General features: G+C 40.3%; 1 protein-coding gene across 1 annotated transcript in view; it reads right to left on the bottom strand.

Moving 5' to 3' along the window:
* Window positions 1-15,837, bottom strand: part of NECAB2 (N-terminal EF-hand calcium binding protein 2) — a 181,052-nt gene that overhangs the window by 77,039 nt on the left and 88,176 nt on the right. The window contains exons 4-5 of the mRNA XM_088136366.1: window positions 12,674-12,699; window positions 7,111-7,208 (exon numbers count right to left, since the gene is read on the bottom strand). Coding sequence (XP_087992492.1) covers window positions 7,111-7,208; window positions 12,674-12,699 — 124 coding nt within the window. The remainder of the gene's footprint in view (window positions 1-7,110; window positions 7,209-12,673; window positions 12,700-15,837) is intronic.

Below are 15,837 nucleotides of genomic sequence, written 5' to 3'. Positions count from 1 at the left end.
CGTTGACCCGCAAGGTTGGCTCTCTCTGTTTGTGGGAGAAATTGCACAGAGCAGCACATGGTAGTACCAGCTCTCCAAGATAGACCGGACCAAACCAAAGTCATGCAAGCTAATACTACTTTTATTATAAGGTTATAGTAACAGAATCTTGCAAGTCTGAATACGCTTCTCCCCTCCTTCTCTTTATCTTCAAGAGATCTAGGAAGGGTCTTGTCTGAGATGCCTCCTTGGATTATAGATCTGGCCTGAACTCAAATTTCTGTTATCTGAGTGTGGTCTTGGTTGCAGCTCTTCCTTCTGTTCCTCAAGGTTATTCCTTCTGCTCATTATGTGTAGTCCTGCGGGCATGCAACATTTGCACGGACTTTACAGGAAATATCAACCAGCCAGTAACCCTTTGCAGCTTAGCTACAGTTTCCCCCATTCTACTGGCCACAGCATCACATTTGCCACAGTTAAGTGGCAGAACTGATGAACCACAGAGGGTGACAGCAGTTTAACGGCAACACATGGCACTCTCAGAAGGGAGTTTAAAAAAATCCTGCTTTCTAAAGGAGTTGGTGCGAAAATGAGTTATTTCAGAGCTTGCTCAGCAGATCTAAGGGAGGTGGGAGAGAATATTTAAAAGAGTAACTAAGGTGAATTCAACTTGAAGATGATTTTATTCCTGACATCATTCCAGGAGAAAGCTGCAATATTAAGCCTAGATCTTATAGCAAGGTATGTTCCTCACAATCCAGGGATGGGGAACCTCCAGATGTAGCACAGGCAACAGGGAGAAGGGCCAGGAATTGCAATTCAACAACATCTGGAGAGCCACAAATCTCCCACCCCTGCTACGTAAGACTCAAATAAAAACATTTGCCTATAGAGACGTTGATGTTGGGAAGAAAGATTCTAGCTTAGTCAATTTTCGCATTCTGATTTTCAGTCATTCCAATATGTGTTTCTTTCTCCTTGTAAATTATGATAACACCAGTGGGAAACTGAGCAGGGCCAGTGAACCAACTGTTTTCAGTCAAATATTTTTTGTTTGAAAAGAATTGTTGCTTGTTTCTGGAAGAAACAATCATCATTGTCCATCCTGCTGGGTGCATTCTCCCCACTTGTGTTTTCTTCTGCAAATAACCTAAGGCAGAAAATATTGCCCTCACTCTGATTTGGCTTCAGAGGTCATCATCTACCAAAATACCACTGGCTTCATTGCACTGCTATAAAGCCAAATATGAGTGAGGTCAACTCCTGGTGTTCTTGGTTTGATATAGCATACCAATAGTGGTAGAATGGTGCCCAATAAAAGTAACAGGGAAAAGATTTACTCCTGTTCATAATCCCCTCTCTGTTTGGGAACAGCAAGTAGGATATAAAAATTCAGATTCATTTTGGTTAAGACAAATGCACAATGCATTGACGTTCTCATCTGCTCTCTGTGAACACAAGACCTAATTCTGTAAGACAAAGGAAATGAAAGCAGTATGCTACAAAATGAAATGGATGCCTATAATAGAATTAATTTTATCAGCCCGGCAACTTTCTTTTTAATGACTGATAGCAGGTGGTGAGAATTCTGGAGATGTGCAGTTACTATTACGCAATTCCTCAATCACATTCTGAGAGATTTCTGTAGCAGAATCTGGAGTGGGAAACAGTAGTTAACAATATGGGATCTCAAATGATAAAATATGGAGAGCCAGTTTGGAGTAGTGGTTAAAGGCACCAGGCTAGAAACCGGGAGACCGTAAGTTCTAGTCCCACCTTAGGCATGAAAGCAACTTGGTGATCTTGGGCCAGTCCCTCTCTCTCAGCCCTAGGAAGGAGGCAATGGCAAACCACTTCTGAAAAACCTTCCCATGAAAATTGCAGGGACCTGTCCAGGCAGTCTCTGAGAATCGGCCATGATTGAATGGATTAAAATACATACATACATACATACATACATACATACATACACACACACACACACACACAAAGGGGAGATAACTAATCAGCCACTTGTTCTGCTCTAAGAGACAGTCTGCTACAGCAGCTTTTCAGTATAGGAAACCTTTGGTTGCCTCTCAGCTCATCTCCTGCATGTTTGGCTCTGATGCAACCTCCCTGTCTCTCCAACATGAACAGCTTCTGGACTTGAAGGTCTCTCCACTATAAAAAAAAAAAAAGGCAAGAGAGAGAAAAAAGCCATCTTCCTTGACTAAAATATTTTTCCCAGTTCCCAGAGCAACTTGTTGAGTAGGGATCTCAATTCCAATAATGAGGTATCAAAACTTATTTATTTATTGTGGCAGATTGGCCCAAGAGAGTGGAGTGGGGTAAACCAACACTTTGTGTCATCTCAAAACAGTTCAGCAAAGATCTGAAGCTTCATCGTAATTTGGACCCATCTTCTTGCAACTTTGGAAGACCTGAAGTTGCTTTCAAAATATCTGAGCCAAACTTGAAAAGGGTTTCTTTAAGTGGCTTGGGCCCCATCTCTCCATTTGTTACTTCAATTTGACAGCAGGATGAATAATTCTGGAAAGAGGGGTGAAAATGAATCCACTAATATATAAGTTGACAATTTCTCAGATTCCTTAAAAATGTATCATTCTGCAAGCCAGTTCGTCAAAATTTGAAGATTTCTCTATGGGAAAAACTCATTTGCTCATCTCAAAAACCAGTTTGAGCATACTCTTAGCAGTGTAGAAAGTTGCTTTGTTTGTGGCTAACCCCCCGCCCAACATTTAGAGTATTATGTTGTACAGTGGTACCTCGGGTTACAAACACCTCTGTTAACGAACTTTTCGGGTCACGACCAGCTCCGGGCGCAAAAATTTACCTCGGTTTGGGAACTCCGCCTCGGGGTACGAACAGGCTACGCGGCCATTTTCCCTCCCGTGACATGGTCCACGGCCATTTTCCTGCCCCTGACACGTGGTCCGCGGCCATTTTTCCACCCCTGACACGTGGTCCGCGGCCATTTTTCCGCCCCTGACACGTGGTCGGAGGGGGACTCTCCCTCCAAGCAATAGCTGCCTCCCTGTCCTCCACGCCAGAACAGATTAACGGTAATTACATTGAACCTTATGGGGAAATTTCCTTCAGGTTGTGACCAATTCGGGTTGCGGCCAGAGTCACGGAACGAATTAAGTTCGTAAACCGAGGTTCCACTGTATTTCAGTACTAACCAGTTCCTCTTCCTCCAGATGTGTTAGACTACATGAGGTCTGGGGATGATGGAAGTTGTGGCCCAACATATTTAGAAGGTACCAAATTGAGAAAGGCTGCTCTAAAACTTCAGCTTAAGAACTCACAGTCATGGTATGAGTTCAGACAATGAATTAAACTATAATGTATAAAATTTTTAAAAAGGAAGGTACAAACTAATATAAAGTAAGAAGAAGAAAAGAAAAAGAAATCAGAAAGAAAACTAAAAATGCAAGGAAGGAAAAATAAGTAAAGGAAAAATAGAAAAGAAAGAAAAAAGATACAAAGAAGTAGCTTCCGATTTTCTTTCAAGCAGTTATAAGTACAATTACAAATTTACCTCTTACTCTAAGGTCACAACATGACTCTTCTTTTTATAATCTATCCTGTCTAAACATCAAAACCATAAATCATCAGTTCATTTTTTTCTGTTTTACATAAAAAGTCCATAAGGGGTTCCCAGTCAGCAATAAACATATTATATTGACCATATAAGTATGGTCAAAGTCAGTTTGGCCATCACAGCAAGTTCCATCATCTTCACCAACCACTCCTCCATTGTGGGTAACACTGAATCTTTCCATCTTTGTGTATACAATAATCTCACCGCAGTTACCATGTACAAAAACAAAGTTCTGTAACTTCTTTCCAACTGTTTGTCCATCAGTCCCAAGAGGAAGACATTGGTCTCAATTGTATATTAATTTTTAAAATCCTCTGAATCAGTGTATGTATTTGAATCCAGAATTTTCTAGCTTTTTTACACGTCCACCAAGCACAATAAAATGTCCCTTCTTGTTGTTCACATTTCCAACATAAATTTGAAGTGCCTTTATACATTCTAGACAATTTCTCTGGTGTCATATGCCAACAGTACATTATTTTATAAAAATTCCCTTTAAGATTATAACATAATGTAAATTTCAATCCTTTCAACCACATATTTTCCTATTGTTCCATCTGTATATTATAACCAAAACTTTAGCCCATTTTATCATACATTCTTTCACCTGTTGTTCTGTTCTAAATTTCAATAAAAGTTTATACATGTTAGCAATTACATGTTCGTCATTTGTACACAATTCTCTTTCAAACTCAGTCTTACAATGTTCAAAACCATAAACTCTTTTGTCTACTTTAAATCTTTCTAAGAGCTGTAAATAAGAAAACCGTTGGCAATTATAGACCTCTGTCACCAGTTCTTCTCTTGATTGGCTCAGGATACGGAAGGATGAATCTTTTCTTTGATGTATCCTTCAGCATTCTTTTTTCCTGAACAGAGTATCCTCTGATGCTTCAATTATCTGTTAGCTTGGCAGACATTCTCCATAATGACCTTTAAATGATGGGAATTTTTGCAAGGTGACCATGGAGCTCACTTGTCCATAGACACCATGGGCACTTTTTTAGGAAGAAGGGCTACTCAAAATGAAGCAACGACCACCAATTTGGTGAAGGCAACTGGAAGTGTCAGCAGAGGACAGCAATGATGATGTGTCCTCCTACCTCACACAACCTTTCTCCCTTGATGATGTATCATTTAATTCCATTCTTGCTTAACCAAACCCCAAACTGATGGGAAGTTTTAGTGCACTGAACAACAGTGATCTTGGAAAGTGGGCCCTAATGACTCAAATATGAATAATTTGCTCTTTTCTTTGGCCTCCTTGTTTCCATCATTCCATCTTTGGCTCTTTTTCTTAATAATTAATTGGTAAAGTTTAATCCCCCATTTTCGATGTTGCAAAGAACCCCAAAGGAAGGATGCAATTCATTAAAAATAATGTACTACAAATGTTGAACCATGAAAACAATACATAAAATAATTCGGTAAAAGAAAAATGGCAAAACTTGAAAACAGATGACAGGGCCAAACCAAATCAGGCACAACTCCACCCATTTAATCCGAGTGCTAAATGAATGTTGAGTGAATACAGAGTGAGTGACCCATTTAAAATAGTGAGGAGGGTTGATCCCATAGACAAAAAATGAGTACGAATCAAATCGTGAAGCAAATGTAGGAAGGAAGTGTGAAGGGGTTTGAGAGGAAGGGGGAAACCAAGAGAGATGTGGTTGGATGAAGTTGAGGAAACACTCAAAAAGAGAAGGTTGAAAAGTTTAAGTAACAAAAGATAATGCATGGAATGGTGTAAGGCAGTGTTCCTCAACCTCAGCAACTGTGAGCTGTGTGGACTTCAACTCCCAGAACTCCCCAGCCAGGCTGGGGAGTTCTGGGAGTTGAAGTCCACACAGCTCACAGTTGCTGAGGTTGAGGAACACTGGTGTAAGGGAGCAAGGATGGTTTGTAGGGATAAAAAGATAAAGGGGGTTGAATGAACTGGGTGAGTGTAAGCTAGGTTTAGCTCTGTTTTCTTCTCTCATGCCTCTGGTTTTCTTCTCGTACCGTTTCTCACTCCTGTTTCACACTTTGCAGAATGAGAAATCTACCCAACCCTCAAGAGTATTGATCTTTGGTGTTAAACGATTAGCAGGAAAAGAAATCATTTCTAAAATGAAGCCTCTTTACAAGGTAAATATGGGTTTTTTCCATAGTTTTGATTTTCCCTACCAGCTGGATATCGCAGCATCACATTTGACTAAATAAGAAAGTAATTAGAGTGCCACACTTTGTTTAGCTTATCTCCTTTTGCGCTAATTACGGAGGATCGTTTACGAACTTCCCCCACAGAAAATAATTGCCACATGTCTCCTTAAAAGAAACAAACTATCAGCCGTCTTTTCGGGACACAAAGGATAAACACCAATTAAAAATAGTTGTACAAGCCCTTCACCCGTAAAACAAGATTGCAGGAAAGATTTTAATAAAACGAAAGTAATCGGCCATTTTTGGAACATTGCACCGGCATTAGCATTTAAAGTAGAAAATTTGTAAGCAGTGTCTCAGAGAGGATTTCTTTCTAGTGGATTAGCTTTAGTGGAGGGGAAAAGAAACAGAACTGTACTGAAAAATATCCACATTTCCCTTCCTTCCTTCCTTCCTTCCTTCCTTCCTTCCTTCCTTCCTTCCTTCCTTCCTTCCTTCCTTCCTTCCTTCCTTCCAAGACAAAAGAGGAAAGCAATGCATTGCCCAAAATTAAGGACAGCTGCTCTGCATAATTCAGAAACTATTTTTCAGAAGTGAATAGCCAAAGATCATAATTTGCCTTTGTTACGATCTTGCTCTGCATGCAAGAAACTTGTATGCTTACAATATCGTCCAAAACAGAAATTTTACATTTTCAATCATTGTTACTATTTAACAGTATACTACTACTATACCATCTTAGAGCAAGTTTCCATATAAAATCTGATTTTACCAGCCTTCCCCTTTCACTATTTTAACCCTAAAACCACATGTATCCCGACACATCAGAAGAAAATCTGCTTTGTTTGTTAGCCTGGACTTTAGTGCATTCTTGTCACATAGTAAATCTTATTATTATTTGGGACAGATCAGTACAGAGAAAAATCAAACAGGACTGGAGAAAATTAACCCAGTTTCATTTTGACCTTTCCATCCTGAAATCCGACTTCAGATGGCAGTGCAAGATCTAACCCTTCTTTTCTGCATGTGAAATTTGCATGTTGAATGAAAGAAAAATGTAACTTTGCTAAAGCTTAACCCATTTTACAAGTTGAAGTCCAATGCAGTTTCCTCCCTATAACAACCTAGAATTGCAGTCAAACTCCATGCACTTAATTGTGGTATTTTATAAGGGGCTAATTTATTTGTTTGTGGAGAGTTATTAATCAGAGGGCTACATCTTCTCATTGTGTTGGTGCACAACTCTGATTAATTGCATGGTTAGCATACTGTAATGCTATTTTGAGTTTCTGTTCTAAAAAAAGGTATCACTGCTCTATTGGACACAAGTTTCAAGATATCAGCTTTGGAGAAACTGTGGTAACTGTTTATTGACAACTCACCCGTTTTGTATAGTCCATGGCCTTCAGAATGGAGAGGTTGAGTGTTTCCAATGATGCCAGAACATCTTCATAATCCCCCATGTGGTCTGCAAAATAATCTGGATGCAGGGAAGAGGGAAAGATTAACAGATCATTTCAAAGACTGCTCCAAGTTTGAGCTGTAATAACTTCTGAAAGATTACTGTACAAGCTGACATCCTCTCCTAGTCAGGGTTCTAATGGCTGACCAGGAAAAGCCAACTGCTCTGCATTCCACCTTATTAGCAAAGCACTAGTAGTAAATCACTATGTCTCATCTTAGAAGGGGGAGAAGGTTAAGGCACAGAATTGTGTGATATCCCCACCCTGCTTGATGCATGAAACTTAGTGCTATTCTTTTCCCAATCACGAGCTGTCCGTCCTCCCTCCCTCCCTCCTAAGCAGAATTTATTATTCTCTTTCATCCCAATTTATAAATGTATTTATTTATTTATTAAACAAACTTACATAGCTGCCCATCTACCAGAAGTAACTCTGGGCAGCAAACGAAATAAAAACACAGTGCAATAAAAACAATAAACAATGCTGAAACCATGATAAAACCAACCACCTTGTGCCAGCTGTTATCAGCCGTTAATGATTGCATTTTTTTTTTTTTTTAATCTGCGCTCAGTCGTTACCGACTCTGCAGTGACTGCTTGGATGAGTCCTTGCAGTTTTCAAGGCAATTGTTTTGGAAGTGGTTTGCCATGACCTCCTTCCTAGAGCAGAGCCCAGCTGGCGAGCGCAGGAGGTGGGGTTTCCGTTGCTTCGCGCCCTTTTCGGGCGCGCGCGGTTTTTCGCGCTTACCAGCAACTGCTCCCGACTCCTTTTTGCAAGGCACCGCCAGCATTTTTCCTCCCACCAGAGTGAGAGTCCCCATTTATCTACTCATGTGAGTTTTCGAACTGTTGGGTTTACAGGAACTGGGGAGGAAACAGGAGCTCACCCTGTTTAACGCAAAGGCTGGACTCGAACCACTGAAGCGTCGACCATTTCTGGCCAGCAACTTTCAGCGTCATTAAGCCGCTGTGCCACCACGTCCCCTGATTGCATATTATCTTGATTTTAATAAGGATCTACATTTTAAAATTGATATAAGATATTTTAATATGTAGAACCAAGCTAAAGTTGCTTTCAATTTTTAAATTTATTTTATAATATTGTATTGTATATCTCTTCCCTATTTACTTTTTTATTTTTCCTGGCTATTGATTGATTATGTGGCACCAAGTCGGGGTCCATTCTTAGCAATCGCAAAGATTGACCTTCTCCAGGATGATCCATCCTCAACCTGGCCCTTCAGGTCCCCCGGTGGGGCACCCATCACCGCTGCAATTGAGCCCCTCCACCTTGCTGTTGATTAACCTCTTCTCTTTCTTTCAACCTTTCCTGGTATTATGGACTTCTCAAAAGAGCTGGGTCTTTGCATAATGTGTCCTCCAAAATATGACAATCTGAGCCTAGTCATTTGTGCCTTTGGGTTGTTTGGTTTGGTGATCCACTGGTTTGTTTTCTTGGCTGTCCATGGTATTCTCAGGAGTCTTCTCCATCACCAAAGTTCAAAAAGGTCAATGTCCTACTTCTTCAAAGTCCAGCTTTTGCTTCCATAGAAAGTCACAGTGAAAACCATTAACTGCATGGTTCTGATCTTTATGGGTATACACACATTACAGCATCTAATTATCTTACAAAATCTAAGTAATACCTATCTAGGGCTAGTCTGCAGTGTACTTCTTGACTGCTGTTACTGCTGATAACCAATCCTAAAAGGCAGAAGCTATTAATAGTGATAATGTGAACACATTTTCTCCTGTATGCTTTTTTTGGCAACGTGAGGGTTGAAAAATGAATGTGTGTGCATGTGTGTGTCCATGTGTAGAGTTGCTTGTCATTCAGGCCACCTTCAAAGGTGCAACCTGTTCCTACTAGGAAGAGGAAAACACCACTATAATTTGAACACCACCGGTCCCTCCTTCCGAAGGCGTCCACTGTCTCTAACAAACTCTGATTCTCTGCTGCCATCAACTTCGACTAGAAAAACTAAAACTGAATAGGCTTTTATTTTAAAACAAATAAAATCTGAACTTGATGCCACCACCAGCATATTCATAACCAACCTGACATTTCTTACAGAACTCTCCTATAAATAACCTCAAGAGACAGACTATTAATTAGCCTCCCAAGGCTTAATTAAAATGCTATATATCTGTCTGAACAAAAAGCAGGATGGAGGAAGCAACAGCAACCACTGGAACTGGGGCACGGCGACAGTTGTCCAGGGCGATCTACAGCTGCTCGCTGCTGATAAAAAACCAGATACCTAATTTTCAGCAGCTGCAGTTCCTTCCCCACATCATGCAAGGGAGTAAAAAATGAATCACTGTGCAAGGCTGGTTTTAAAAAGAGAAATGGATAAAGTCAATCCTTTTTCAGGGAGGATAGAGCCAAGACCCCATTGCACCTTCAGAAGAAAAACACAACTGCAATTTGGACAAGGGCACTCTCTAAACAACCTGCCCAACTAAAATAGGATTAGGAAACAATTTTTGCTAAGGCCAAATAGAGACTTGCAGTAGTGCCTTTAAATAAGGGCTGCGAATGAGCCTTCCTGATGGGAACACTCATGCACTATCACCAGATGACATGTGATGTCTGCTGGCTGGCCACTGTGAGGTTCATTCATACATGCATATAGGTCACAGAACCCTGGCAGCCAAATGTGTGAATGGACCCGATCAGAGAAAAAAATATTAAGTGATGTCTGGGAGTATGCAAAAGATCCTGCAGAAAATGGTTCAATCGTTTAGCCACATAATCAGCGCATACAATATTAGGGCTCTGGGAAGCTTTGTTTCGGAAATTCAGTTCAAAGGTGATTTGCTCAGTTTTCCAGCTGAAGCAACTTTCTACACTATATTGACTTTTGGAGCTGAATTGATTCGAGAATTCAATTCAAAACATCAAACTGACTCAATGTTACAAGTCAAATCGGCAATTTGACTTGACAATACAAATTGAACTGATCATTGGAATCAGACTGGAATCAATGTTCACATGCCCAATAAACATGCACGTGAAAAGAGCAGGACCCCTTCTCCCATATTCATCTGCCTGTCCAATCAGCTTGAAGAGGGTCAACTCCTTCCAGGTTCTGTCTATCTAAGAATGCCATCTGACAGAACCTAAGAAATTAGCAGTTTTGATCACTGCCCCCTGCTTTGGAAATGCCTCCCAGGGAGATCAGGTCTACCTCTTCTTTCTTGGGTTTTGGAACAACAATTAAGACCTGGTTTTTCCACCCCACCCAGGAAGAAAGCAAGCTTTGAATGCTGGGAGGCACTGGTGGGCACAGGGCTTTATGTGTGTGTACTGTATATATCCTTTATCCTGTTGACATTTTTTTTCCTAGTGGGCTTTATTTATTTTTAATGATCTTTCTGATTGTTAGCCATCCAGAGCTTTCAGGGATGAATGCCATACAAATATAGGAAATAAGTAAATACCATGCCCTTTAGCCAATCCTAAGTTTGTCCATTAATCAAGAGACATGCACATTTTGCCTAAAGCCACCCCTTGAAAGTTGTTATCTCTGCATGTTCCACCACAGCCTCTATTCCTGTAGGCCAGTGTTTCTCAACCTTGGGAACTTTAAGCTGCCTGGGAAATTCTGGGAGTTGAAGTTCACACATCTTAAAGTTCCCAAGGTTGAGAAACACTGCTGTAGACTCTTGTTAAGAGACTTGCAGTGGTCCTTGCACCTCAAAAAATAGGGACAGATTTTGTTTCACCATCTTCTGTTTCAGTCTTTTCATGCCCATTTCTTCCATTAAAGGTTTCAAAGCAGAGGTAGTCCTTGGGTAACGACCATTCGTTCAGTGACCGTTCAAATTTACAACAGCACTGAATGAGTGGTCATTATAACCGGTCCTTGGAGTTCTGGCTGTCACAGTATCTCCGCATTCACGTGATTGCGATTTCTGATGTTCCCTGCTGGCTTCCCCCCAGTAAAGTCAATAGGGAAGCTGGCAGGAAGTTGGAAGTCACTGTCACATGAGGTCTTTGCTTAATGACCCACGGGATTGCTGTCACTAAGTGATGTGGTCACGTGATGTCACCCTTTATGACTGCATCACTTAGCATTGGAAATTCTATCCCAGTTGCCATCATAACCCGAGGACTATCTGCATTTACTATTTTTTTCAGTGATGGAATGGTAGGAGAATATGGAGCCATTAAAAACAAGACAACTCAATCCTGGGGAAGTAGAAAGCACGAGAAAGACGCTCAGAACAACTCTGCCCTGATTGTGCTAGGCATAAGTCAAAGTAGAGAAGAGCTGTGACAGGCTTTCAGGATTCTCTTACAATACCCAAACTGCATTAAAGTGTTTTCCAAGATGGCTAGTGACTCCTGTTCCTGACCTTGTCTACCTCAAAAGGCGGACATTTTCCCACATGAGGTTTTAGATCCTCAGAGCCCCTTCTTTCTTCCCTTAATTCAAAGACTGGCTGCTGAGCCTGAACAGGCCAAAGCCTTCGTCAGCTTGGCTGTCTGGAGAACCAGGGACTAGATGATTTGGAGCCACTTTCCTTTTTGATTCATGTTGACCAAAGGAGAGTCAAGCCTAGCAGATACAAGAGACACATGTTTTGCGTGGACTTCACCTCCAAAGCAATTATTTAAGGAAAAGCCTCAAGGACTTTGTCCATTACATTGAGGTTTTACTGCAAATTATTCTGCAAATGAGATAAAATGATGCGCATGATGTAAATCCAGATTTCACAGACAGCCTTCCCCCACCCCAGTAAAATTGAGATTGAAATTGAGATGAAACTCCGAGCTACAGGGAGGGGATTTGACAGAGGAGGCATTGCTTGGAGAAGTTTGCCATGGCTGCGTTCATTCAACTTTTCCAACCTTAAACCTTTGTTAACAAAACCCAGTTCATATGGTTATAAGATACTCCCACACAAGTAAACCTTATAAGACATGCTGGCCTATTTCATATAGCATACTAAGGCAATATCTGGAGTCCTACAGCACAATACAGGCTTCATACGGGCATAGGTGAAAATCTCAGCTTTCTGGGCACAGATTCTCCTATATTCCCTCCCTGAGCAGTAAATGCCCCCGTAGACATGCCAATCCTACCAGGGGTATCCAAAAGAAGAGTTCAAAACCAGCAAGAAGGAAGTCAGAGTGTCACAATTCCAGCCCTATTCCCTTTCTATAGGCACATTCAGGGGTGGGGCCTGAATTGCAACACCATGTGTCAGAGTCTGCATACTCATTCCCAAAGTTCAGTAAATCCTCTGGACTCTAATTTGTTCCAATTAACAATTATCACCTTTAACCCTGTCAACTATGCATCACTAATCTACATTCAATTAAGCTTTGATTTCTAGCTTGCGCAGATCCTGACACCATGCCTGCCAACACGCCTGTTTTGACCCCCCCCCCCCCAAATCCCACTGATACCCATTAAAATAATCAAGCTGGAGACCAACATTCACACTGCAATCAAGACATAAAGGCTACTCACCACACAGCTCCTTAGTATCCACGTTACTGGGAAACAAGGGAAAGAAGAAGAAAAATCAGAAAAGAATGAGAATGTGGAAAATTTAGCTCCAAACAATTCTCAACCACTTAAGCAGAAAGAACCTGGTGGTATCTTTAAAGGTGTTTACCGATCGCTGCTCTCTTTGAAACCTGGGCTTCAAAAGTCACATACCAGGGCTTTTTCCAAACAAGCGTTGCTAAACTAGTTCTAATTGATTTTACAGTGATATGAGTACAAGAGAACCTTGTTCTCTTTGCTAACAAATTCATGAATAGCAAGATAATCAGTTAAGCAGTAAAGTCTTCCTTGTGCACATATTGTTCGCCCCAGTATTGCTGGAGATATAGGTAGGAGTTCAGGGATTCTGGAGCCCTGATGCTACAACTGTGATTGCGGTTTCGTTTTAAAATAAAATAAAAACCTGCAACCTATAGGAATGACTGAGCAGGTTTGAATAATTCCCCTCATATGGTATGCATTTGGTATTTTGTTGAAATTATTTTGGGTTATCTAATCAAGAGACAAGTCACGTTGCATCTGAGCCTTGAATGCAAATCTGTAGGTTGCTCATTGACCAGCAGGAAATAACATTAAAATGATAAAAATTTACAGCCATTCCAATAGGAACAGTCTAGACCAGTGTTTCTCAACCTTGGCAACTTTAAGATATGTGGACTTCAACTCCCAGAATTCCCCAGCCAGCATGGCTGGCTGGGGAATTCTGGGAGTTGAAGTCCACATATCTTAAGTTGCCAAAGTTGAGAAACACTAGTCTGGACTATCAGTTATGGAAAAATGACAAAAAATTAGAATTTAACACAAAGCTTTGAAATCACTGTATCAGTAAAATATAAATGTAAACATTATAATTAAGATTAACATTATGTAAGTAATCAGCTTAAGACAGAAACCTTATTGTAGAACAAATATTTTGATGTAATTTGCAGCATTTTTTTAATATTACATTCAGTTCTGGAGGCAAAGCTAAATAATCTCATGCCTATTAACATTGGCATTTTAAATCATAGTTAATACTGATATAATACCCTCTTTTTCTATCTTTAATGGTCTTATTTTAGCATTAGAGTGCTAAGAATCCTCAGTCAATACTGTACAAATACCACTGAATTGAAATAATATATATGTATGTCTTATAACAATATAATAAAAAAGGAAGGAAAAGATTAATATTATGGATAGTGAACTTCCCGGTCTCTGGAATGCCCTTCAAACTGAGGTACGTCTGGTACTACCTTTGATGATTTGGGGGCATTAGGTAAAGTTTCAAGCACTTTTAATCATTTTAATCTATATATTGCTTTTCATATCTTGATGTTTACAAGCTCCTCATTCAGGCTGCTGCTTTTATGGTCTCCTCATTTTAGCATTCCAACCATATTGTGTTTAATTGTATATTTTAATGGTGTTTAAAATTCAGCTGGCTTGGTCATCATCTCCCTCCAATGATGTTCAATTTTTTTTCCAAACAAGCCCACCAAACCATTTCACTTGGCACTGGGTTTGAGATAAGCAGAAGCTCTTTATCAGCTCACTCCATGACAAGCCTATTTTCACCTCCCTTTGGATCTTCTGCTCGTGTTTTTACACCATTTTTTATCCCGATAAGGTTTCCAAAGCTGCCTGTGATTGACAGCTCTGTCTTGCTCAGTAACTTCCAATCCATCTGTCCTTAAAAAAAGAAAAAGGAAAAGGAAAAGAAAATCTGAAGCCAAAATGCATTGTCATTTCATCTTCAAGTTCTTTTTCAGATTTAACTCTTTCTTCCAACCTGAGTCCAGCTATTATAAAGAATCTGAAAAACTTCAGAAGGCTGTAAGTGTCGATTTTTCAAGAGCAAATTTTATTCCCCAGAAAATGCCACTGAAATGCTTAAGCGTGCAAAGCTACCTCCATCCTTAAATAAATCAATCTAACCTACTTAGCCAGAATGATTCAAAGCACTAAGGAAGAAGGAACTGCTTCATCAAACTCTCAAACAAAATTACAAGGTGGGGAAGCAATCTATAACAGAAGACACGAGACTACGTGCTGAAGAGCAGAAATAATTCCAGACTGATGGAGAAAAGCCAGGCTGGGCCACCTGGCTGCAAATTCCAAGCAAGGAAGCTTAATTAGGATTAGTTAATTAATTCAGTTTGAGAATTTTGCCTGACCTTCTTAAATTAACGTGGTGGCCCTTGCTCTCTCTGCCGCAAGCACCTGCCCTCTGAAACCGTTATCTCCCAGAGATCCACACAGCTCCCATCCTGATGATGTTCAGAAAGTCACTGAAAACCTGGCTGTCTCCAGGCCTTGGGGCAGGGTGATGGGTGAACCTCTCCAGAATGCTTTGCTTGTTAGAGAGAGTTGGCCTTCTGGGTGGGTATGACCTGATTCTTTATGTCAACTGTTCTTGCTTTTTTAACTATAAGCCATCCATATCTACATCGGAGTTCCTCAAAACCAGGCACGTTGCATTTCATAATTGTTGGGAATGCCAAGTGCCATGAGAAGTTACAACTGTTATTATATTATGGCAGTGTATGAATGAAATAATACAACAACAGTAACCATCTAGCAGTGCAGCATTCTACTTACTTTGGGCTCTAACTATCTTCTGCAAATAGTGAATAATAGTGTTTAATAGGATCGGTTCATTGTGCTAAGCTACATTCTAATGATGGTTTATTGAATAAACCACAGTTGGCTGGGTTTCACAGGATACTAGCCAATAAACCATGATTTCTAAACTGCAATGGCTGGGTTTACACAACATGCTAAGATACAACTAAGGCAAGTCCATTAGTGTGACACATGAACACGGCTCAATTGTTTAAAAGCTTCCTTAAAGAGGTTTGTGCCTTCAGGACAATTTCCAAGCTCAAATTAATTTATTTAAGAACAAGAAAAACAATATATTTTTCAGTATATGAGATGTGGGGGGGGGGGGGAGAGGAGATTTCTAAGGATACCTAAAAGCTGGAAGGAGAGAAAGCTGGGAACATTATTCTATTTATTAAGACAGTGATCCAGATACTGTAGATTTATGCAGGCTGACACATGTTCTTTTTTGCTAGAGGTGGAAAATGCTCTCTTTTGGTTTAGATCTACCAGAGCCTAAGATGGAATATCTTTGCTTATGC

The sequence above is a fragment of the Python bivittatus genome, unplaced genomic scaffold, assembly GCF_059951505.1.
Source record: "Python bivittatus isolate LINGU-HERP-01145 unplaced genomic scaffold, Pbiv_v1 ctg000190_np1212, whole genome shotgun sequence".
NCBI lineage: Eukaryota > Metazoa > Chordata > Lepidosauria > Squamata > Pythonidae > Python > Python bivittatus.
This window is presented reverse-complemented; position numbering and strand designations above follow the sequence as displayed.